At 34.9% G+C, this 26,351-nt stretch overlaps 1 protein-coding gene across 3 annotated transcripts in view; it reads left to right on the forward strand.

Annotated features, from left to right (window-relative positions):
* PARG (poly(ADP-ribose) glycohydrolase) overlaps positions 1-26,351 on the forward strand; it is a 107,476-nt gene that overhangs the window by 50,051 nt on the left and 31,074 nt on the right. For all 3 annotated transcript variants that reach the window (XM_037497458.2, XM_037497460.2, XM_037497459.2), the window contains exons 8-13: positions 1,176-1,268; positions 3,911-4,068; positions 14,328-14,407; positions 18,885-18,945; positions 22,502-22,577; positions 25,997-26,144. In XM_037497458.2, coding sequence (XP_037353355.1) covers positions 1,176-1,268; positions 3,911-4,068; positions 14,328-14,407; positions 18,885-18,945; positions 22,502-22,577; positions 25,997-26,144 — 616 coding nt within the window. The remainder of the gene's footprint in view (positions 1-1,175; positions 1,269-3,910; positions 4,069-14,327; positions 14,408-18,884; positions 18,946-22,501; positions 22,578-25,996; positions 26,145-26,351) is intronic.

A 26,351-nucleotide genomic window follows, 5' to 3' on the forward strand; every position in this document is an offset into this window, starting at 1 on the left:
ATATCTTTCTGTTCATTCTGAACATTAGTTTTCTCATGATCCTGATTTAGAGAGGGAAGTAAGCATGGGTTAAATTTTAGAGCTTTAGATTAAAAAAATTCTTAACGTTACAGTTTGCTTTTAAATACAGAATGAATATATATTACCTTTGTTACTTTTTAAATTTGCACATAACACTATCCAGCTGCAGATAGACCAATGAATATTCCTTTATTTCAACTTAGCACTTGATTAAAAAAAGGAAATTTATAAATAGTATTCTCATCAATCCCAAACGTTGGTCACTAGGGAAGTGGGGAGAGCCATGGAGTTGAGGCATGGACTCTTTGGTTCTAGATTGGGTTTCGTTGCTAATTAACCTTCTCAATCTGGGATGACCAGGTATCTGTATCCTTGACCTCAGTTTTCTTTTCTTTGTTAATTATGACATGATAAGACTGGATTATAATTTAGAATTATTTAGTTTAAATGTGATTTCAAGTAAATAAATGGTTTACTTTAACATTGACTGTATATGTAGTGCCTCTATTATCTTTATTTTTAATGCTTTTAAAGAAATATACTGATGTTTAGAGAGAAATTGGATTAAAAGGATTTAAGTATTTTCTAAAGCCTTATAAAGATGGGGAATTAAAAAAGCAAAAACGGGCACTGAATGTTGTCTTTGTTCTATTTCAAATTATGACATGGGAATTGTAGTTTTCGTGTCCTGTGGGTACCTAGAAAGGGAAAATTCTACGGTCGCCAGAAACCTAGAATATGCTCTGAAATAATTAGTGTTACTTTTATGGTGATTTCTTCAAATAATATACTGTTAAAGCTCGATGGCTCCTTGGACTTCTGAGAGTCCTTGTGTCTAGCAGTTTTTAATCAATAAAACCAAGCAGCATGTACTGTTTTTCATTTGCAGGTGTTTTATTTAATTGTAAATGCTTATATGAGAAGTGTTTGATATTTGTGATCATTTGTTTTTAGAGGGCATTAGGTGATTCCATACATTTGGATATATTTTTAATTTCATTAGTGTACTTTTGTACATTTATTTACATGTGTCTGATTATGCTAATAATGTGCCTTCTGAGATCCAATGAAAAGCAGATATATATTTTAATTTCGTAAAAAAACATTTGCTCATTCGTTATTGTTCACTGATAACACATTTTATTGGTTTTTAGGTTCTTGAAGAAGCAGAAGCTCAACATTTATATCAGTCCATTTTGCCTGATATGGTGAAAATTGCACTCTGTCTGCCAGATATTTGCACACAGGTTGGTGGAAATAACGTCTTCCTTAATAGCTTTCTTGAGATTCACAGTTGAATTTCCTTTAAACTCTGATGGTCCAGGTTAGAGAAGAGAAGTGATGATTTTACTGCATGTGATGATTTTACTACACTAAGGAAGAGGTTATAGGCTAGAGAGAGTGCTGCAAAAGGACATTAAAAATGCAGCATTCAATTTCGGAGCTTCAGTTTACACTGTTGACATGTGCTTACTCAGACTTATCTTTCTCTTTTTATTTATGCAATCTCTCTAAAAAAAATTGTCATTATTTCAAAACTTAGTGGATTTAGAACATTTTGTGTTCAAAATAGCCCACTTCTTTCTCCCCTTTCCCCATAATTGTATATTGTATAATAAACGAGCTCACAGAACTTTAACTTTTAAAAATAAAAGACCAATGTTATTTCATTTTGTTTGTAGTATATTAATTATTTATTGCTACATAACAAGTTACCTATAAATTTAGTGACTTAAAACAACAAACATTTATTGTCTTAGAGTTTCTGCCTGGCGGAAATTCAGGAGTTTAGCTGAGTGTTCTGGCTCAGGGTCTTTTATGGTTGCAGTTAGGATGTCATCAGGGAAGCAGTCGTCTGAAGATTTGACTGAGACTGGAAGAGCCACTTCTAAGTTGGCTCACTTACATGGGTATTGATAGAGACCTCAGTTTCTTGCCATGGGCTCCTTCACAGCTTATTTGTTGCCCTGATGTCATTGTTGCTAACTTCCCCTGAATAAGCAACCGGGAAAGAAAAGAAGTAGTGATGTCTTTTTTGACCTGGTTTCTGAAGGCAATCATAATCATATGTGCTATTTTTCTATTTGTTAGAAGTTAGCCACTAAATCTAACCTGTACTCAAAGAAGAGGAAAATTAGAAGAGAGGAATATCATAGAATTTGTAAATAAGAAATGTTTGTATTTAGAAGTCCCTTAAACTTAAAATCACCATTAATTTTTGTGGATACCTTAGTAAATAGTAAATGAATTAAAAACTGATTTGTTACTAAAACCAAGTAACAATTGCTTTAAATCATTGACACATTGTCACCTTTCCTAAACTCATTGCTTAGTTGTAATTAAATGGGTGGAATGGGAAATGGAAATCAATGGGAGCTCCATTTCCTCATTCTTAGGAATGGTGTTTCCTAAGGCTAAAAAAAGAGAGAATTTTGATATTGTAGCGAAAATATATTCTTTCCCTTTCCCTTGTTTGTTTACCTTTGTGTTTTTCTAAGAGAAATAGTTGAAATGCAAGGTTAACTTTTTCTAGCATATTCTTATTCTAGCAATGATGTGTATTTTCTGTTACTTAGAAAAAAGAATTCACAGAATTGCCTTTTTTTTTTTTGCTTTCATTTCCTCTTTTTCATTATGATTCCTGAGAGAGAATCAGGACAGTTCTCGATGCCTACTGGTTTGAGATTAATGCAGACACATTCAGGATTTTAGTTCTGGGTCTTATTGAAAGGAACAAGAAAAAGCATCTCTAATATGTTGAAGCACTTTGAAACTTAACTAATGGATGTATAATCAGTCTTTGGGTTTACCATCATGTCTAAAAACATATAGTTTATATAAAACCCATTCCACACAACCTCAGCTTCTGTGGATTATACTGAAAATAAAAATACTGAATTTGGGGGCCTCCCCGGTGGCGCAGTGGTTGAGCACTGGGTTGCGAAGCTGCCTGCGGTCTCTGCGGCACCGGTTCGATACCCGGCTGCTCCCCGGCCACCAGAGGAGGGTCCCACATGGCGCGCAGACCTCCCCTGCCGCCCGCTGCTCCCCTCAGCAGTGTACTTCTGTCCTTCTGCCTGCTCTGCTCCCTGCTCTGGCTCTGGTGAATTCTCTCACCCTCCTGCGCTTCTGACTGTACCCAGTGCTTGTACAAACAAACAAATAAATTAATAAATAAATCATGCCTCTATTAAAAAAAAAAAAAAAGAAAAAAAAAATACTGAATTTGGGTTTGGTACCACTTGAACACATTTCAGCATAAAAAATTTGAAAGAAAAATATTCTTTATTTCTTTGACTTGGAATGATTATGTAGGAATTGCCTATTTTTTTTTTTTTTACAAATTACACATAACTTTATTTACACATGTGTACACATGTTCCATTACTTGCTTTAATAAAATCAGATTTGGGTTTCACAAAGAAATTGTAAAGTGTGATTCAGAATTTCAAGGAAAAGACTTCCTTATTGAATTATTTTATTTAGGACTAAAGCTGAAAAATTACTCTCTCCAACTGTCTTTAATAAATATGAAAACAAAATTTAGCATAGCATTGCATTTTTCTGTTTCTTCGTTTATAAAGTACATAATGTATTTTTATTTCTTACTTGATAAAGCAAATGTTGTTTTCCACTAATAAGAAATGTTTGTGTACTCTTCACTATCGTTATTATTGATTAGAAATCTGCTGTTTGTCAAATAAGTCATTTTTCCAACCATCCTTGATAAACTGCTCTTGACTTCAGCAGTATTGTTGATTTAAGGATTCAAGAGTGGCCTGAAATTATTCCTGTGCTAATTTAGCAAATGCAATTTGGTGCCTCTGCTTTTGAAATTGCTAAACTAATTATTGCTCTTCTTGTCTGTATTTTTTGTTTCCTCTCTCAGCCAATACCACTCCTGAAGCAGAAGATGAATCATTCCATCACAATGTCACAGGAACAGATCGCCAGTCTTTTAGCTAATGCTTTCTTCTGCACATTTCCACGGCGAAATGCTAAAATGAAATCGGAGTATTCTAGTTATCCAGACATTAACTTCAATCGGTATGTTTATCAGAGAACACCTCTTTAGCAATGAAATAGAGAAGAGTGGAAGGAGCTAATATTTACGAAGTGATTTGCCTTAAGCCAACCATTTTGTGTATAATTCTAAATTAATCTGTTACAGTACTTTAAGTGATCCTTTTGTTATTTTGTTGTCAAAATAAAGTTCACAGAAGTTGTAGAACTTGATTAGAGTCCAGCACCCAGTAAATCACAGAACTGAGGTTTACTCTCAGGGCTGTTCTACTCCAGAAACCTTCTTTACATTCTATTGAACTGTTGTCCTCCTCTGAGTGACCTGGATTCTTTATACCTTTTTGTTAGATTAATTCATTGGAGCATTTCTTGTATGTTATATTCTTGGTATGCTGAAATAATATTAAAACTGGAGTATATAAGGCATCCTTTCTGTAAAGTGTGAGCTTAAAGTCCTAAGACTGTATTGAGACTTGAAAAATATACTTCAGATAAAAAGCAAAAGCGAAAGTTGACTTTGACTTTTTATAGATTAATTTATCAATGTAATGTTTTAAAAGACTAAAGTCACACATTGTGAAGGTATTGATAAAGTTTTAAATTCTAACCATTTTCACAAATAAGTACCCTATCATCTACACAAACAAAAATATTGTAAAGACTCTTCTTGGCAAATAGGTATAACCTTTTTTCTCTCTCTCACTTCCTCTTTCCATCTCCATTTCTTTCTTTTTCACCTGAAAGTTATGGCATCTGTGATAGAATTTGAGTTTTCTTTGCTAACACATGCTTTCAAAAAATTGTTATTATACATGCTCCTCTTTCTCAATAAGTTTTGTGTAATGTCCTCCTCTGCTGTCTGCCTCTTAACTTTGTTGTCTGCTGAGAGTGGGGCAGTATGAGCAGGGTACAGAAGGGAGGTACATTCATGGGGCAAAGTCATGCTTTTGTTTGACATTCTGTTTTTGTCCTCACAGTTGAGTGGTAAAGTGATGCCACTTATTTTGATTTACCTTTTGGTATAACTTCTTTTAAAAACCTTGTTTTGGACCAATTTTAGACATGTAAAAAAGTTGCAAAAATAGCATTGAGCATGCCTGTATACAACTTACCTAGCTTCACCTTGTGTTAACATTTCTAGGTAACCATATAGTGTAACCCTAGTAAAATTATCAAAACTGGGAAGATAATTTTGGTTTATTACTATGGAGTTGTGGCTATTTTGTTCTATGATTTAAAATTATTTTGCTGTTTAGATTTTTCTAGCTTTTCTTCATGTTGACTTCTGTTTTCTCCTAAGAACTCCCCAACCTTTTTGGAGGGGCATTTTCTTACCGTTCCAGGCTCATGTCTAGAGTCAACTATTTTTCAAGGAATCTGCTTCCTTTTATTGGAGAATGATATTTAGAAACCAAGCTCTAGATGATGGGTGTGCTCATTGTGATTAGAGTATCTTTGCTTATGTTGCTACTCTCTGTGGACAGCATTTGACAGTTTTGCCAGGCAGTGGAAAAATAAACTCACAGTTCTCTAGTGACATGGAATATTAGCCTCAAAGGTATTACTTCTAGTTTCTTGAAATTTATAATAATTGAGCTGCTTAATATCTAATGTACATTTTTATTAAAACCAAGATATTTTAGTATATTTGTTGTGTTTTATTTATATTTTTAGCAAACAAGAGTATAACTGATGATTTGAATATAATAAGAATCATTAGGTTATAATTTTGATGCTTTCAGACATTAAAATATCAATGAAAATATTTGTTACTGTGTACATTTACTCTCTATTATCAATACTAAGGAGGAGTGGGGCAACAAACATGGAACATCTGTGTAAAAGAATTCTTTTAAAATTCCAACAAGATGGTATCCTTTTTAGATCATATCCTCTTTGGCTGTGTAAATACCAGTTGTGCAGGGCATGTTTTTAATCTGTTTTTCCAAATTGGTATATTAGCTGAGTTTGTTTTAAGGGAAAGGTAGTTATCGTTTAGTTCAAATATACAGTGAGCAACTACAATATTAATATGTATATGCCCTGGGGTGAGAAGAAAAGGGGCAAGCCAATTTTTCATTTCCGTGCCCTCCTCTTCTCCACATGACTTTCCTTCCTCCTTCAAGTTACCCATCATTGTTTCTGATAACTTGAATCCTCCTCGGATTCCTATGTACCTCTATTATATAAGAAGTGCATAGCATTATCACACTCTATTAGAGAATATAATTAAAGAAAACCTTTCTTCAGGAAATAACTTTTGGATTAAGTATGAAAGGATGAGTAGGGGTTTGAAGAATTTCATTTGATGTAGCTCATCAGATTTACATTTTCAAGTTTATATTGACTATAACATGTGAACCAAGTGGGGAGGGAGCAGAGCACATGAGTTTATCTGACTGGAAAACTAGTCAAAGCACCAGGAAAGATAGGGATGGTGGCTGGGATTTTGTAGTGTGAGTGGTGGAGTTGTGGAGACTTTAAATGGCAAGTCAGTGTGAGAGTGATGACTGTTTTGGCAGGTGGGCAAAGAGAGGCATTAAGGGTGTTTCTAGGTTTGTATAACCAGACAGCGCCTTGGTCTTCTTTTCCTATGATACCACCCACCCTACTTTGTTACAATTTCTTGTTTAATCCTTTCAGAGGGACAGAGATCTTTCCTATACTGTTCGTTGACGTTTTCACAAAATCTCATGTGTTGCAGACCATCAATAAATCCTTGTTGGCCTGAATGAAAATAAATTTTGAGAAATTCTAGTTAGTTAGTGCAGAATATTAGGACTGCAATTTAGACTCTTCATTATCAGTCTCTATTGCACCTTATTCTTATGAATTATAAATTATTTTGTTTTTAATTTATATAATTAAGCAATTTTTGTCTTTGATTTCTTTAGTATTTGGATAGGATTGAGAGAACAAAGAACATTTGTATCTATGATTCAGTTACGTAAAGAACCTGTTTATTAAATATAATTCATTGATTATTTTAAAAATTATTAAGGAAATTTCTCTGCCGTACAAGTAGACTAACTAGTAGTTAAGTGCTTTGCATCTCTCACAGTTTTTTTTTTTTAATGTAGAAAAAGGAGATAGTTCAATTTTGTATTTAAGTAAACAAACATTTAATTTTGTAGAAATACAGTTTTCTGTTTCCCTAAAGAGTGTTAGTTAAATTAATAATAAAAGATTCTCCAAAGAATAAGTAAGTACTAATTCTGCTTATTAGGAAGAAGTGTTTAATCAGTTGTAGGGTCTGCCAGAGATGCTGTAAATTATAAAATTTCTATTCAGAATTCTGAAGACAATCCCAGTGGTTCTGGGGCTGTTTTTCTGGTTTTAGTTTTGGTAAGTAGCTCCAATTAATAATATTTCAGAGTTAGTGTTTCAGTAGCCACTTAGAATTTGTGGCATGAGTAATCAGCTAGTGCATGTTTCTTGATGGTCTCTAAGATAAATCTTTCCTGTCTTAGTTAGAAGCTTCTTTGGAAGATTGATTCTTTGATTTAATTGTAGACTTTAAAAAGGTGTTTTTTTTTTTCCCCCGGTAAGAACTGTCTACAGGAGTGCTGAGTGATGGATGTATTAGATAGCCTCTTCTGTAAAAATATTTTAAAAAACCAAAAAACTAATATGGGTTTTGTCAAACATACCAAAAAATAGAGAACAGTATATTGAACCCATGTTTTAATCATCCACCTTCAGTACTTAACTAGTATTTTTTAACTTTTTCATCTATCCTACCCCACAATCTCCCCCCTAGAATATATTTTCTTTAAAATTTATTTTATTTATGCATATAAGAGCTGGGTGTAGGCCAGAGGTGTGGGTAGGGGTGTGAGAGAATTCAGAGACAGAGTGGGGAGCAAAACAGGCAGATCTACTGAAATACACGGCTGAGGGGAGCAGCAGGCCAGGCAGGGGAGGTCTGCTGTGCCATTGGGTTTAGCTCCCTGGCGGGGGATCGAACTCTTGCTGCCAATAGCTTCATAGTGCTGAGACTTTAATCCCTTGGCCACCAAGGAGGGCCATCCCCCTAAAACCTTTTAAAGCACATTCTACACATTTAGTTTCGCCCATTAATAATTCCATATTTAGGGCCTCCCCGGTAGTACAGCGGTTGAACGCTGGGTTGCGAAGCTGCCCGCAGTCTCTGCAGTGCCGGTTTGATCCCCAGCTGCTCCCCGGCCACCGGAGGAGGGTCCCACATGGCATGCAGACCTCTCCTGCCACCCGCTGCTCCCCTCAGCAGTGTACTTCTGTCCTTCTGCCTGCTCTGCTCCCCGCTCTGGCTCTGGTGAATTCTCTCACCCTTCCGCGCTTCTGACTGTACCCAGTGCTTGTATGTATAAATAAATAAATAAATAAAGCTTGCCTCTTAAAAAAAAAAAATCCATATTTAAACTTCTTAGATGCCTTTAGTCCTATTTCTTGGATAAATGGTTATAGCACTTTCCTAAGAAAAGGAAAAGGTTCAGGCTCTCCTTCTGTAGTAGGAATTTAAAAATAGTATATAGAAAATGTGCTCAATTACATTAAAATATCTGTACCTATTAAAATACTTTTGTGTTCACATTCATACCTATAGATGTATGAGCATAGGGAATAGGAAAATGAATCAAATTATGATTACCATTGGCTAGTGAGATAATCACTTTTACTTCATCCTTTTCTGTTTTTCTCAAACTGTTTATAATGAGCATATGTTGCTTTTATAATCAAAAGAAAAACAGTTGCCTAGGAGGATAAAGTCTATCAGAAATGGCACAGAAGACAAAGTTAATAAAAAGAGAGGGGATGATTTTTTTTGTCATTCGATTTTGCAGGTGAAATCCCACAGATTTTCTTGAGCTTTTCCCAAACAGCTTATGTGGGTAGCTTCTTCCTTCCTACTTACAGCTCCATAGACACAGTATCATTATCTCCCCTTCAACCTACAATTTTCCATTAGCATGTAAAAAACCACAAGATCACAGGGTCCTCTTTGGACATGGAGCCTTCTTTTCTGAACAGTAAAAGGTTTGAGGTGACTGACAAGTAGACTTCATTAAAGTCCCTGAAGCTTAGTCTTTAGTGACTTCCCATTTCTGCTACCAGATTTTATATTAACATGTCTTTTAAATTTCTTTGGCTTTTTTTCCTTATTGAGATTAACATTGGTTTACAACACTATACATGATTTAGGGGAATAGGTATGTTTTAATTTTGAAACAGCTTTGTTTTTCAGCTTAATTTCTGACGGGAGACTCTGGGACTTCTTATCAACAGCGGCTTATCTTTCATTGTGCCTGGTTGTTTTTCCTCATGTGGGGCTAGTTGGCACTGAGTTTCAGTCTGTTAGGCTTTTTTTTTTTCTTTTAATTTCAGCATGATAGAAAATCTTTAGCTATTCGTCTTTCCTCAGGTTTTCATTTATACTATCCTAATGACTGTGCCTATTGGTCACTCATATATCTTTTGTGAAATTTCAATTTTTGTGTCATTTTTTACTAGGCATATTTTAATTACCAAATTTTAGAAAGTCTGTATAAAATAAAAATCCTTTCATCTATCATAGTGTTTTTATTTAAGTTTCGTAATTTATTTTCAATGAAAAATATAGTGTTATATCATGAAGAAAGCCAGCTTTTCAAAATTTATGCAACTGATTTCATTTGACTTTGACTTTTAAGATTTTAAATATATTTTTACGTTATTTTTTATAGCAGTTAGTCCTGTTTGGCATAATATGATGACATATACATGTATTACCATCTTATATTGAGGTAACATTGTTTTATAACTCTTTATATGATTTAGGGGAGTAGGTTCACACCTCCCTCTCCAGATGTATATTACCGTACCATGAACACCACCAAAGCGTGAATAATCCTTCACCTTAGTCCATTGGCCCCCCTCTTCCTTTTCAGCATGTTAGACTTGATGGGAGAAGAGGCCTAGCCATTTTTCTTAATGAAAAGAATATGGGTTAGAACAATGTAAGCATTTCATGTAAATGAATGCTTTTTTGTTGTTCATTATGTAATGCCTTATTCCATTCCAACTACCTCTGCTTACATAGCATGAAATTTTTTTAGCATGAGAATATGTTTTAGTAGCAATAGGTTAATGTTTATTAAGTACTTAAAAGTACAATCACTGTGTACTATTATATTTTACTTACTCCTTATAACAGTTTTATTAATTTGGTATTGTCTTTCTCATTTTCAAGTGAGGAGATGAAGTCTTAGAAAGGTAGGTTGCTTCACCAAAGTAACTGATACAATTGGAATTAGGATATAGTCAACCTCTAGAAGCTGTGTCCCTTAGCCATTCTGCTTAACAGCCTCCTGTTGAATGAACTGCATTAATGAACTACCCTTGGAAATAATTCTTGATCTATAAAGTGAACCAGAACCATTCTTCAGTCCAGAGTGATCATGAGAGACTTAAGCTTGCAGTATCCCACTGGCATTTTTACCAAATAAGAGTTTATCTAGGTCTGTTGGAGATTTGAAACTAGACATACTGTTCCTGGCTGATGGATGTTCTTTTGGTCACCAGGTCATTGAAAAGCACGGCAGGTATAGGCTGTAGTAGTCTCCACAATTGTTTTAGGAAATCCTCAGCAGCCAGAATCTCTGCACTTGGCTCTCACTGACATGGCATATGTTTTAATTAGCTAAACCAACATACAAGAGAATGATGACTATACATGATCATTGATGTTGTCTGTTGACAACTCATTTGAATTCTAGCTAGGTAAAAAAGCTTCTATACTAATAGGTTTAGTGAGTTGAGAGCAAATGACTTGTCTGCAGAACTGGGTCTTGAACACTGTCTTCTCTTCAAACTTAGTCCTCTTTCATTATGTCTTACTTCCTCTGAGGAGCAAAATGCTTTGAGCACACCAGAAATAGAAAATAATCAAATCTTCCCCTTTATCATGTGGCTTATGAAAAATCAAGTACCCAATTTGATAAGCCATTGGATAAGCTTATTATGGAATATTTTGTTTTCTCTTTTGCATAGTTGCTATTTATGATTATAGTTTTTGGCATGAGGGGGTGTGTGGATTGTGTGTGTGTAGTCTCAAAAGAACTATGGCTAGCTAGTTGATTGAATAAAAATAATGTTAAGAGAATGTGGTAGGAGGTTGACGTCAATAAATTGAATAAGTCTTCTTTTTAAATTTATTGTTGTGTTCTTCCAGCCTTGCTTAGTTATGTTAACTACCCCTGACCTTTTCCCCTGCTTGCCTTTCAGGGCCTAAACATTTATATAAAGGCTTCCAATGTGATTAGCATTGATGCTTCTGAGATTGCTTAGAAACTGATGGTCAGAGATTAATTGTAGGTTGCAGCAGTGGTCAGCCCAGGAGGCTTTTACATCTGTCTCTTCCCTGGATTGAAAATGTTGCTGGGGCCATATGGCAAAGTGCTTCACAGAAAAGCCAAGAGCAACTTTCTGGCTGGGTTCCGGATTAGCACTTGCTTCCATTTTAAAGTAGATGTTATGGTGTTTGGGGTTTGATTTACTGTAACTAATTGGATTAATCCTTAACTTGAAATCACATGGGGGTGTGTGTGTGTCTAGAATCCAATTCCAGTAATGTTATCAATATTCCATTCAGGGAAAAATTTCATTAAACTATGTTTCTCTTTATATGTATGGAAAGGAAAACACCAGTTAGTAAGTATCTGACCCTTTATTAACTTATTCTCTTGAAAATAAAAACAGTTTTGTTAAGAACAAAAGTGAGGTTATCTGGCTGGATTTTTCTGTTTGCCTCTTTTAATTAATCTGTAACTATCATTCAGTTAAATGCCAAAATGCTTTCCTTACATGCAGAGGTGTTATTATGGCCTACTTTATGTGCATGTTTACTGTGCGCCTGCCAACTTAAAATATGCATACCAAGCCATACATCCCCAAGACCTGAAAATCTGAATTAAAAAAAATTTAGTGTTAAGAAGTTAAAAAATTGGATTGTGCTTGATTATTGTGAGAAGGTCTCATTTGCTTTGAGTCTCTCTGTGTTTATCTGAGTATTTGTGTGAGAGTGTTTTTGTCTCTCATATACTCCTTCCCTCTCCAACCCCTTTCTGTCATTCTCTACTATGTTCTCTGTGTCCCCCCCCACCCTCCAGCCCCCAACCCCCATCTTTCTGTCTCACCCTTTCTGGATTCAGTCCTTTGTCTTCCTCCCTCCCACCTCCCACCCCCCACTACCACCAACACTGTCCTTCAGATAATATCTCATTCTGGTGATGACTTTTATTCATGCCGATGGCTGTATTTTTATGTTATTTTTGCTTGCTTTTGTACCAGGGTAATTCTTTTTATTTGTGTGCTTCTATATACTACTTTAAAATTTTACAACAGCCAAGTCTGAGAATTGGCACAAGGGTTTTAAACCTGCTTCATTTCATCTAACTTTCTCTCCACCTTTCATCTTCCTGCTCCATCAGGAAGATGGAAAAGCATATTTGGTTACATAGTGATTTGAAATTAAGCTTGGAGCAATGCATAAACAGAACACTGAGATTCTGCTTGATTTGTGTCTGTAAGATTTGGACCTACAAAATAACTTGCTTGTAGTGGGTAATAATAACAGCCATATAATTTTCCAGGGAAGTCCATATTGCTAGGGTAATAAATCTGTGGTCTCTAGAGGCTCCTATGGTTAATAATTTGTCATCATGGTGGTGAAATATGTGAACTTTTATGTGATTTTACAAACTGACCACGTATAAAAGGTAGAAGATCTTTTTATGTTTTGGGGAATTATTTGTAAAGGACAATTGCTATTTTCTCCTGTGCAACAGTTCTGTGGAAGAGGAACTTTCCCCTTAATTGAGTTGTATTAATCTCTAAGCAAAGCCTAGAAAGGGATTTTGCAATGGAGCTCAAGGTGTTCATTTAATAAATCATATTTATTTGATACAGGATGTTTAATTAAACCCCCAAGTGACTTTTTCATTTGACTATCATTTTGATTTAAAGAAACTGTATTCTGGTTGGCATATTGCAGAAGAAGCCAAGTGGAAGCCTGTACCATCAAAGATTCTTTCAGCACGAAGCTAGATTTTTAAAGTATTTGCATTTAACATTTTAAGAAAATATAAGTTCTTTTAGATGAGTAAAAATTTTCACACAAGTCACTCGAGCTATTTTTAAAAATCGATCTTATTTTAAATTAAGTTAGATTTTGGTGAAAATGTTTTCTGATACTAGTATTCTTTTTAGGAAATATGTGTTCCTATAAATTGTTTATTCAGAAATTGACCCTGAATACAGAATTTCAGATCATTGAAAACAAGATCGTTTGAAATTTGCATTTCCTTTCCTTTTGCTAATTCATTTCAGTCTCAACAGGATTTTCTCGTGAAATTAACTTTTTCCTCTCTGCATTGTTATGTAAGCTTGCTTTTCTGATCATGAAATATTTTACCTATTTCTGCACTTATTAAAGTGAACTTCTATTTGAAAGGTTTCTGCTTTTAAAGTTCAAGTATATGACTAGAGGCAGATGAATAACATCTCAGCATTTATAGCCACAGAATTTCCCTATAATTGTTAGATGCCTTTGGAAAGCTAGACCTTGTGCCCTAAAGCATGCCTTTGTGTTTGAAATCTTTAGTGAACCACTTTCCCAGGTCTATGCTTCCAAAGCCCTGCTTTTCTTTCCTCAGGATAAATTGCATTACATGTTACCAGTAACAATGTCACATCATTTCAAAGAAAACTGAATTAAGTAGTGCAAGTCCAGGTTGCTGGAAACTAGATGGCATAGGGTAGGCCCTGCTTTGGCTACTGTGCAAAGAATATATTTGTTTCATTACCAAGGACTGGTCACTCCTCCAATATCTTGTCATACCCATTTCTGATCGCTGTTGTCCCCCCATCCCAACACAATCATGTACATTTTTTTTTGCTCAATCTCTTTACCTACTAATATTATGAACTATAAACAGTATTTGCCATTGGGAAAATTATAAAGCATTCACTCACTCTCCTAATTGACTTTGGGGGAGCAGATGGTACGTTCTCCCTGGAGGAAGATAGATTGGAGAACTGTGGTGGTTAGAGTGCCGTCTGACTTGAACAACCCAAGAAGCCTGGTTCTAGTGGGTTTCAGTCCTCTCCAGGTATCATATGAGTCCAAACCAGTTTTCTAGTTCTCTTTTGTTATTGCCTTCTGGAAGGATTACCTTTTTTATGTTTGGGTACAATATAGATTTAGTTTTTTGTGAATCATTATAGCATTTTAAATCATCCTTCATTTATTTTTTTGTCTTTTTCAGATTGTTTGAAGGACGTTCATCAAGGAAACCAGAGAAGCTTAAAACACTCTTCTGCTACTTTCGAAGAGTCACAGAGAAAAGTAAATCCCTTTCATTCTTGCTATAATTTTTATCACCAAGGGGACAATTAGATCAACTGACATTTCAAGGACACTTTGTGTTCAAAGTATACTTTTCCTGCCTGAACCACATTGAAACAGTAATAATTCACTCTTAAAATCTATATAATATGCATAAGTATGTATATACATTAATCTGTGTTGTGTGAGATTTTTGTATACTGTGATATCCTAATGGATTTTCATTAATAAAAACAGTAAATTAATATTTTTAAGAGAAAGCATATTGACCAGGAAATGTGTTTTGCATGTTCTTTATTTAAAGAAGCATTGACTGCTTTAATTATTTTAAGTGTATTTGCATAGGTCAGCCAGTTCATTACCTTCCTACCTATCCCGTTATTTTGTCCACCCCCCACCCCAATCTTTTGTAGTGTTCTTATAGAACAGTGTTGTATTTAGAGTCTACAAGTCTTTGTTCCTTTCCTCGAGGCTAGTAATAGCACTCAAGGCAGTAGTCTAGCATTGCTAGCAATGACCAGCTGATAACAGATTGGAATTGTCACTCTTATCCCAGGAGCTGGGTGATCATGGACAATTTTTTAACATCTCTAAGCCTCAGTTTCCTCATTTGTAATATAAAAGAATAATAATTACCTCAGAGGATAATTGTAAATATTAAATGAGAAGTTAGATGCTTAATAAATGTTAGCTCTTATCAGTGACTGACCTTTCTTTCAATTATAAAGAAAAATGGAACTTCTCAAAAGTTGCTTTTGGTGAGCAGGTCAGCTCCAGTCAAGTGAAGTGAGTTCATTTCAGTTCTACCCATCTAGGTTTTGGGGATGTCTTAAAACTTACCACCGAATCATTTTAAGCTCATCTTTCTCCTGTGCTTCCTTTAATAAGTAATCTTGCATTATAGCTTACTTGGCATTTTTCTCCCTTTAATGTTGTTACTGGACTTTGTTTAGCTATTTAGAATGAAGTCAATTACTAGAAATTCAGTATTTAAAGGAAAGAATCATATGCTTCTTTAATACAGAGCTATTTATCTCTTAGTTTATGATTTTTAGTTTTGTGCTCTGTACTGAATGAAATATTAAGGAAAATGAAAGATTATGTGGACTTTATGAGACAAAACTAAATTAGAATTTGTAATAATTTATTAGAAAAATGAGTACTTTTTTGCTATTCTATATCTCAGTTGAATGAATACCATTATTTTACTGACGTTATTCAAAATTTACATTTTTGTCCTTGGAGTCAATAATGTATGACTTCTCTAAAGCCAACTTATTTTCTAAATTTGGGATTTGAAACTGAGGGAAATAGCTAAACTCTGTTTTGTACCAAGTAATTTATAAACCATCATAAGTATTAGGAATTAGGCTCAAAAAAATAAGTTCTAATTAAACATTTTACCTTCTGGCTTTTTCATTGCACATGGTAATTTAGTTCTTTGTGGAATATAGTAAAACATGGTATAGGTTTTCAGGATATGAAGTTACAGGCTTAAGGAGGAAATAAATAAGTGGAATAAAAGATTTGCAGCTGAATGATTAGGTTATATAGAAGTTCTGGAGTCCTGAATAGAAACTGTGGAAACCTATTTATTTAAAGTACCTAGATTTCATTAAATCTAGGACATTATAGATGGTAAGACCTGCCATTATGTTTTGTACTACTAAAAAGGAAAAAACTCTCAGGGTAGAGAGTTGTAGAAGACCTCTCTTATAAAGCTGGTCGATTGAAGGTCTGTACCCTTAGTCTAAGAATTAAGGGACAACAAAGACACAAGTGTCAGCATTGTCACTGAGGGAGAGAGAGAAAACTTCTCCCCTGAGAAGTTTGGGGACTGAAGTCAGAGAACCAGTGTGGTACACAAAAGCCTGCAAGAGGATTTAATTCATACTGATCTCAGATGGGTGGGGCACATTTTCTCTGGAAAAGTTCAACATTAATCCAGACCAACAGCAATGACTAAATACTTATATCAATATTAAAGATGTATCCCAGTTTCAGAAATTAAGTACATGACAAAATGTGCTTTTTAGAATTCACAGAATATAATTCTATCATAACTAACTTTTCCATGTTGTCTTACATCAATATATTTGTAGTGAGGATCTTGAGACTAAAAGCTTTTTTTTTTTTGTGGGACCCTTGCCGGCTGCCGGTTACGAACCTGCGCTGCAGAGGCTGCGGGCAGCCTCGCAGCCCAGTGCTCAACCGCGGCACCACCAGGGGAGGCCAGAGACTAAAAGCTTTTAAAGAACTTTCTGTATTAAATCATTTTCAATATAGCTTTAGATAAAGTATTTTATACAGTATTTAAAAGTTGGTGATTCATGTCGTTTATATTGTGATTTTATTAAGAGAATTATTTGATTAACCCAAATAAAATACTTTGAGAAAAAAGGAGCCTTTTTATGGATTAAAGGTAATAGGCATAATCTCAGTGCTAAAGAGCCAGGTTTCTTGCCTTTTCTTGCTTTACCAGCAATGTTCATTTATGAATTTCTCTTGTTCTCTTTTATGTATGTGGAGGACATTTAATATTTACTGTTGATAGAATAGCTTCTCTCATGTTTGAATTGTTTGACTTCTTACTTGTAAGTTTTAAGTATACTATCCATTTGTTTTAAACTTAGATATCTAAGGAATATTTTAAAATCCATGCTAACAAAATTCTGTTTTCTAAACTACTGCATGTAATTTTTGAGTTGCTTCTGCTTCCGAGAGAAATATGAAATCATCCAAAGGATAACCAAGCTTTCATTGGTACTCTACTACCATTACCACTAATAGTTCCTGACATACTGCTCTTTGCTTAAGAACTTTTATTTTAGCAGAAGAAAACAGAAATGGCCTGGCCTTTTTAGTTTCTTCTTTGATTCGAATCACATAGATTACTTTTAGCCTGCTGATTTATTTGTTGTTTTTGCCACTAGTTTTTTTTTTTTTTTAAACAAAAGAAAGGATCTAAAATTATTGCATTTTGATCCTCTACTATCTATTGCTTTTTGAAAACTGTGTTATCTTTCTTCTCTAACCTCTTAGAACACACTAATTCCTCCTTCCGGCTAATGCTCTTTATAAGTAGAGCAAATGCATATTGTCTGAGCCCTGAATTGAACTCTGTCAACTCCAAAGCTCACACCAGCTATTTCCTTTTTTAATCTTAAACATATTATCTTATTATAAAAGCATGTAAATGTGGACACATTCACCAGTCTTTAGGTGTAGAGTTAAAACCTGACTTTGAGAAGAAGTCTACAGATTAAAATTCACTTTTCTCTTTATCTTATAAGCTACACCCGTTATATATCCTTTTTTTTTTTTTTTTTTTAAAGATTTATTTATTTATTTATTTATTCATACAAGCACTGGGCACAGTCAGAAGCGCGGGAGGGTGAGAGAATTCACCAGAGTCAGAGCAGGATGCAGAACAGGCAGACGGACCGAAGTACACTGCTGAGGGGAGCAGCGGGCGGCAGGAGAGGTCTGAGCGCCATGTGGGACCCTCCTCTGGTGGCCGGGGAGCAGCCGGGGATCGAACCGGCACTGCAGAGGCTGCGGGCAGCTTCGCAACCCCGCGCTCAACCGCTGCGCCACCGGGGAAGCCCCGTTATATATCCTTTTGTTCAGTGATTTGTTTGAAAGAATATTTAGTTTGAAAAACCTCACCAAAAAGTACTAGCACTCAAATTCTGTAGTTGTATTGTTATTTGTATAGTTTTGTTTAGTGAAGGCTTATGGTTTTATTTTTTTTAATTTTTTTAATTTATTTTATTTATTTTTATTTTTTTAAATTTTTTAAAATAAATTTTATTTTTATATTCCCCATACAATTGCAATCCCCTTATTTTGACCCCAATCCCTCCCCTCCCTACCCGCCCCCCCCCATAGAGTGTCTCTGGTTCATAGTTTTTTGTTGATTTTGATTTTCACTTTCTTATAGTTATTCATTTTCCTGGTCCCTTATTTAAGTTTTCTAGATTCCTGCTATGAGTGAGACCATCCGGTATTTTTCTTTTTCTTTCTGACTTATTTCGCTGAGCATGATCCCTTCCAGCGCCATCCATGTTGCTGCAAATTGCATGTGTTTATCTTTTTTGAATGCTGAGTAATATTCCATGGTGTATATGTACCACATCTTCTTGATCCAGTCATCTGTTTTTGGGCATTTGGGTTGTTTCCAAAGCTTAACTATTGTAAACAGTGCTGCAATAAACATAGGGGTGCAGGTGCTCTTTGGAATTGATGTTTCTGTGTCCTTTGGGTAAATACCTAGGAGTGGAATTGCTGGATCATAAAAGTTCCTACTATAAGGATAATGTTATTTTAAATCACACTTCTATTGTATTCCTCTGCTATACTTGGTATTTCCTGATTTGCTTTATAGTCATTGTCAGACCCATTATTATGTGGAACGTATGTAATCTCTTCAGAACTGAAACTTACCTTGGGTATTTTTCATCTATTGCTTTTGTAGAACCTACTGGGTTGGTGACATTTACACGACAGAGTCTTGAAGATTTTCCAGAGTGGGAAAGGTAATAATAAAAAAAAAATCATGGAATCTTAGAATTAAAAGGACTTTTTTTTTTTTCAAATCATGAGAGGATTCTATTTTGTAGCCCCTGGGAAGATGGTTTCCCAACCTCTAAATACCCTAGTATTAGGAAGTTTCATAATTGATCCTTTGATAGCTCTCATTATTAACAAGGTATACCTTTTGAATCAAAGTGTGTAACCTTTTGACTTATACTGTTTTGACTAAGTTTTATCTTCTGACACAAAGGCATATTTAGAATTAAGTTTTATGTATAAAGACACTAAAATTAGTGGACTATCAATATTTAAATGTTCATTTTCACCCTTCTTTTTGGTCAGTATTTGTGTTTTGTGTTTTATGACTTTCTTTCTGAAAGACAAGACTGGGAAAAGTTTTTTTTTTTTTTTTTGTTAAACTAAAATGTAAATATTAATTACCTAGATTCTGATTGGGAAGAATTTTGAAGTTTAACTATCCCATCTCCTAGGTGGCACATTTTGTGAAAATTGCTAATGTACCTTTTTCCCTTACTAATTTATCTGCAAATACTGAGGAGAATAATAGCCAATCTGGGTTCATTCAAATTAGTAAATTTCTTAATGCCCTCAAATAGTTAACACATTTCCTAATCTGAGCAAATCACCAAAGCACTTAAAAAAGAATGGATCTACTTTCTAAACACACTTTGAGGCCATAATTAAGCATACTAAGTTTATATTTTGCATGTGCATTATTATTAAGCAGTGCCACTCATTTTTACCTAATGATAATTTTTATCATAGTTTGTAATTATGTTTGGAGTGAATAATGGAAGAGACTCATTTTTAAGGGAGTTACCTGGAGAAGGCAAATCTGCTTAGGTGACTTTCATCCATTAAAGGTACTTATTTGTGAGGTGAAAGAAAAGCAAACTTACTTTAAGAGTGGAATGCATGACTGAGATGATTATTAGTAGAAGAAAATGGATAAAATTAAATAAACTGAAAAAAAGCAGTAAGAATTGCTTTCTTAGCTCTTGTATTAGTTTGGATGTTTTTATTCATCTTACTTTAGTATAGAAATATGGATGTTTTTGTTCATGTTACTTTAGTATCTATACTTTAGTATAGATTTTATAGACCATTCAGAGGGCTTGTTTTAATTCAGCTCAGAATCTCTACTCTGCATCTGACATTCATTTGGCTCTAATGTTAAAGGACATCCATTTGTACATTGTAATCCAGGAGAGAAGGAATAGGTTGAAATGCAAAGATTGGCGAGGCTACTGTGTCAGTGAGATAAATTTGCTCTTAAGATTGACTTTGATAAGCAGAATTTCACTTGATAACCTTTCTAAGTTTTTTATTTTATTGATCTTTTTTCTTTTATTTGCTTCATAAGTGAATTGGAGAATAAAATTAAAATTGGTGTCTTTAGACTTCACAGAACCACAAACATGCATTCACATAGAATGAAGAAGGTGCATTCACATGAAGAAGAGATGAGGATTATTGATATTCCCAAGAGTAAGGGATTAAGTGGGTGCCAGGAAGTTAGAGGATTTTCTGATTGTCCAGTTTCTAGCACGTTATAGTTAACCCTTTGATTATTAGTAAGTATCTTAGCCAAGCTTAGTTAATCACAGAGTGCTACAATAGACTATGTCTTTCATAGTCTGGCCAGTGGTATAAGGGATTCTCTGGAGTCAAAAGGGGATACCTATCAGCAAGTTGATTTAAAAATACCAGCAAGTTGATTAAAAAAAAAACTAGTTTCTAACCATTTCATAATTTTTTGAGAACTTAACTATAAATTGTCGACTTTAGTCATGGAGAATAGTTGGCAACAGATGAGATTTCTGTTTTGAAATCCTGACTGACATACCAATGATGACTGCATCATGCTGCTTTTCAGTTGTACTCTCACAAGTGGTCTTTGTTTGAATAAAATGGCTAGGAAAATAGGATTCCCCACCCCCCAAAAAAAGGAGGTTTAAAAATATCAAACGTATGGTATTACTTTCAACAGATTTAAAAGTAATTTTTCTAAAAGTATAATATACTGGTTAAGAACTTGGACCATTGACATAGGCTACCAAAGTTCAAATCTCTGTTGCTTCTAGCCATGGACAGATTACTTATATGCTTTCTTTGCTTTGTCTTTCCTTCTATAAAAGCAGTTAGTAATAAGGTCATTGCTAAGTACTGTTAATGATATAGAATTGGTTTATAATATAAACCAAGTAAACTCTATAGTGGAGGAAAAGGTTTACCTTGACCCTCTTAGGGTCTGTGACTGGATCTGAAAATTAAACCGACAAATATTAATAGGAGAAAAATGTATAGATTTATTGTAAGCTTTATTTGATATAGTAGTTTTCATAAGGAACTGAAGGCCCAAAGAAACAGACCTGTGTATTTTTATACTGTCTGATAAAGACTTCTGGAGGAATATGATAGGTTAAGGAGTATGGAAAAGGTGTATTAGACTGAGGAAAGAATAAGACCTACTTATTAAGATTTTTTTTTTTAGATTTATTTATTTATACAAGCACTGGGTACAGTTAGAAGCATGGGTGGGTGAGAGAATTCACTAGAGCCAGAGCGGGGAACAGAACAGACAGATGGACCGAAATACACTGCTGAGGGGAGCAGCGGGCGCGGCAGGAGAGGTCTGCGCGCCATGTGGGACCCTCGCTGGTGCCTGGGTATCGAACCAGTGCTGCCGAAGCTGCGGGCAGCTTTGCAGCCTAGTGCTCAACCGCTGCGCCACCGGGGGAGGCCCATTAGGATTCTTCTTAAAGTCCTTTTGTCCTCAGAGATAAAAGTACCCTCTTCCTCTGGGTATAGGGAGGACATCTTTCATTTAGGTTTCTGTGTCCTGTTCCTGAAAGGAAGTATGAGGTGTGGAGAAAGTCAGAGTGACCTTCTTGTTTCTGTCATTTTCTCAGACTTCTGCAGCTTAAAATACTCAGCATGTCAACAGGCCATATTTTGGAGTAGCATGTTCTATATCTCATCAACACCCCAGTGATCATGATTTATGAAAGAGAAAGAAAACAGTTGTGACTTATAGGTATTAAGTTCATCTGTCAATTTATTATAAAAATACCAGTGATCAGAATTTCTGTGGCATGTGTTTTCATCAGGACACCCATACACACACACACACACATACACACATGCATATGGTTATCAAACAAGTGAAAATAGAGCCCATCTGTGAATCATGATTCAGTACCATTTCTATGTCATTCCTCAGGTTGCCTACTCTAGCATAATACATTTCATACATCTTAATTTTTTTATATTTTGAGAAGTTTTTCAACTCTTAGAAGAAACTTTGTTATGTTATAGGGGAAAGACAGGTTTCAAGACAATATTTTATCTCAATTTAAATACATTATGTATTTGAATAAGAAAAGTTTGGGGGTATCTATACCAAGAATTAACATTAGGCATCTGTTTCTGTTCTCTAGTGTTTTTAATTTTCTTTTGAACTTTTCTGTATTTTCAGATTTTTCTGTAGTGAAATATTTGTCATTAAAAAAATAAAGGAATATCTTTTAATTGTAGATGTGAAAAACCTCTGACTCGATTACATGTCACTTATGAAGGTACTATAGAAGGAAATGGTCAAGGCATGCTACAGGTAGGTGAATCATGGCAGTACGTGGGTGTTTGAGACTTTGTCTTGTCAAATTTCTGACAGCAAAGGAAATTTGAAAAGCTGTTTATTTATCTTCTGCTGATTTAATGCAAAGAAGCGTGATAGAATAGAGAAAAACACCAAACAGATCATTTTGACAGCCTCGGTAATACTGTTATTTGCCAAGTACACTCTCTCTTTCTTACATGTGCCTTTAAAAAAAAAAACCTTTTGACAGAAAATCCTAAGATCTTGACAACATCAGACCTCTTGGTTCAGACATTGATTGTAGATTGACAGTGGAAGAAGTTCCCAGAGTACTGTCTTGAGAAGCTGTCACCAAGCAATTTTGTTCTTTTTTTTTAAAGGCCCTTGCTCTGCCCTAAACGATGACCAGCTGGAGATGTTTTTCTGCCACCAATCTTGTTTAGGTCTAGGAAGCAGACATCTAAAACTGATTGATAAGAAATTCCTCTCTCCCATATGTAACAGTTTCAGGCATGTGAAACAACTATGCTTGCTATTGTTTCCCTGTTTTAGAACAGATAATTTTGTCCATCTTTCAATCCTTATTATTAATCAGTGTTACTGCCTTTACTAGACAAAATATTTTTGGAACAGGGAGTTAACAAAGCTGTATATCTAGCTTTAAATTATAACAAACCTGAGACATGCTTTCTTTTTGCTTTATAGTGACCTTTTCTTTTTAAATCACTAATCAAAGACAATGTTAATGTTAAGTTCTTAGGTCACTTATAAGAGCATTATAAACTTAGTTTCCTTAGAGAGAAGCTTGTGTATTTCATTTTTTGTGGGAATAGCGGATTTTTTTTCTAGATTTTTATTTGATGTTAGAAACTAAGTGAAGCAGTTGCCTGAGAATGAACTAATTTGTTTGAATAACTTAATATTTATTATAAAAGAGCCGACTGGTTTGCATCTGGCTAGTTATTATACACTTTTGCTCTAGTGCCAAATGACCTGCAATTCTTTTTCACAATGGCATTTTATTTTTCAACATATTTTGTAATTTAAATCTTCAAAGAGGGGTCTCCCTGGTGGCACAGTTGGTTGAGCACCTCACTGTGAAGCTGTCCGCAGCCTCTGCAGCGTGGGTTCGATCATGGCTGGCCAGTGAGAGTCCCACATGGCGAAGCAGACCTCTCCTGTTGTGCCCGCTGCTCCCCTCAGCAGTGTATTTCATCAGTCTGCCTGTTCTGTTCCCCACTCTGTCTCTGGTGAATCCTCTCACCCTCCCATGCATCTGGCCTGTACCCTGGTTCTTGTATTTATAAATAGATGAATCTTAAAAAAAAAAAATCTTCAAAGAGGCAAACAATGTTTTATTTTAAATCATTTTCTCCTAATGATTCTTTGAGATTATAAACAAATATACTTAGGATAAGGAATTAACATTTTTCCTATCCTTGAATTTAAAAACTTTTAAAATTGTCTTCAATCAATAGCTTTTTTTCTATTTTAAACCATAATTTTGAAATGTGATTAAAATTTATTTCAAATGAATATCACTTTTTCCTCACATTTCCCGCTCCATGACTTTTTTTCCTACATTAAATTCTTCGATTAACTGAGGGAGTCTTAATACAGAGGAAATAAACAAAGCTACTGCTACTTAGCACCACAGGAATGCTGACCTTTCATTAGAATACAATTCTGCATAGAATTATTTAGCAACATTCAAAGCTGAGATTCTCCCCACCCTGGAATATATTATAGATGAAATGTGAGACCTCAGTCGATTAAAAGAATACAATAAAGGCTTCTAGCACTATTAATTGTACTCCACCCATGCCATGCATCCCCAGGAGATCAGGGAATATTGTATTGCAGTGCTGCAAAACCCTCTGTAGCATATAAATTACATTATGCTGAATGGCAACATAACAAAACTTTCTAGGAGTGTTATCATTTCTTTTCATCAAGTTATAATTCAGAAACTAAGTAATCTGAACAAATAGGTTTAAATTAAAGTGACTTAAAAAATAACTGCTTAAAAATAAAGACACACTCATATGCTCAGTTTTATGTATATTTCTCACCTATAATAGAGAGCCTTTTATTAACTTTTAAGTAGAAATTTTGATTTTCTAAAAGACCCCATGCTTTCAGAGGCATATTACATTTAGTGGATCTTTTGTTGAGGTAACATTGGTTTGCAGTAGTGTATATGATTCAGAGATACAGCTATTCCTTTACCTGAGTGTCAGCTAAATCTAGATAGAATGCCATGTCTCCCCTGTTTTCCCCATGTTCTGATTTTAGTTAATTGTTTCATTTGGAAAATATCAAGTATATACTGTTAGGATCGTTACTGATCATCACTCTGCCTGAATCCCATCTTAGCATGTTTTAGAACTGAAATAATGCCAGCAAGTTTAGTGTGCTTTCTCTTCATCTTATATAACTCATCTTTATTAATTGGCACTTGGGAATCTGATCATAGTGCTCCATGGAATGCTTATATATAGTTTTAAACCAAATTGGAAATACTAATTTAGTTGAATCTTTCTTGCTAAATTGGGTTTTCTGTCTTACTTCATTTTCCTCCATTTATTTATTTATTTGTTTGTTTATTTTTAAAGATTTATTTATGCATACAAGAGCTGGGGCACAGGCCAGAGGTGTGAGGGGTGAGAGGATTCACCAGAGACAGAGTGGGGAGCAGAATAGGCAGACTGACTGAAATACACTGCTGAGGGGAACAGTAGGCGAATCAGGAGAGGTCTGCTGCACCATGTGGTTAGCTCCCTGGCCTGGGATCGAACTCATGCTGCAGTGGCTGTGGACAGCTTCATAGGTTGTGTCTTCACCCTTTGTGCCACCAGGGAGGCCCCCTCCCTATATTTAAAAAAAAAGTTTGCTCATGCAGTTTGGTGTCCGAGGTTGCATTTAGAAGGAAGAAATTCTATCCCTTTACTTTTACACAGAAGAAAAAGGTTACTCAAAAAAGGTCAATCTCTAAACTTTTCAATTCTTTAAGGACAAATATTTAATTGTTATACTATATAAAATACACAAAGGGAAAGTGAATAGTGATTGGTGGGGAAATGACCTTGAAATCTTTCCATGTAAAGACCTCCCTTGACTTGTGGTCATTGGACCACAAATGTTTATAAGCAAGAGGCAATACAAATACATTGAGTCTTTTGCCTAAAAGCTCTATTTTCCAAGTTTCTTTTAAGGTTTTCTAGAATCCATATTGATATGCAGTGATACTAACTACAATGAGGTAAAAAGAATGTAGTCAACCACAATCTTTTTTCCCGGGAAGATTGATTAATAATTTGGGGGATCGATTTATATAGCAAAGAACAGGAAAATGACCACTTAAAAGGAGTACACTTCTTTATCATATATATAGGTATTTTAGACCATCTAACATGTCACATTTTCCCACAAAGGTGGACTTTGCAAACCGTTTTGTTGGTGGTGGTGTAACCAGTGCAGGACTTGTACAAGAAGAAATCCGCTTTTTGATCAATCCTGAATTGATTGTTTCACGACTCTTCACTGAAGTGCTGGATCACAATGAGTGTCTTATCATCACAGGTTAGTTTGGTGAAGTCTGGACAATGGAGTAGTTTCCCTATCTTGAATATCTATCGTGAAGTCTAGAGGCCACCCAGATAAAGCTTTTCTCTACAATGGACACTACCCCCTTATTTTTATTTATAAATTTATACTTGGTTTTTAGAAATTGTAATAGTTTTATTTTCATAATCTTGAATATGAACACTTTATCCCCCATCTTTTCCT

Source organism: Talpa occidentalis, unplaced genomic scaffold (assembly GCF_014898055.3).
Source record: "Talpa occidentalis isolate TD23 unplaced genomic scaffold, MPIMG_talOcc4v2.1 talOcc4.8, whole genome shotgun sequence".
Classification (NCBI taxonomy): Eukaryota; Metazoa; Chordata; class Mammalia; order Eulipotyphla; family Talpidae; genus Talpa; species Talpa occidentalis.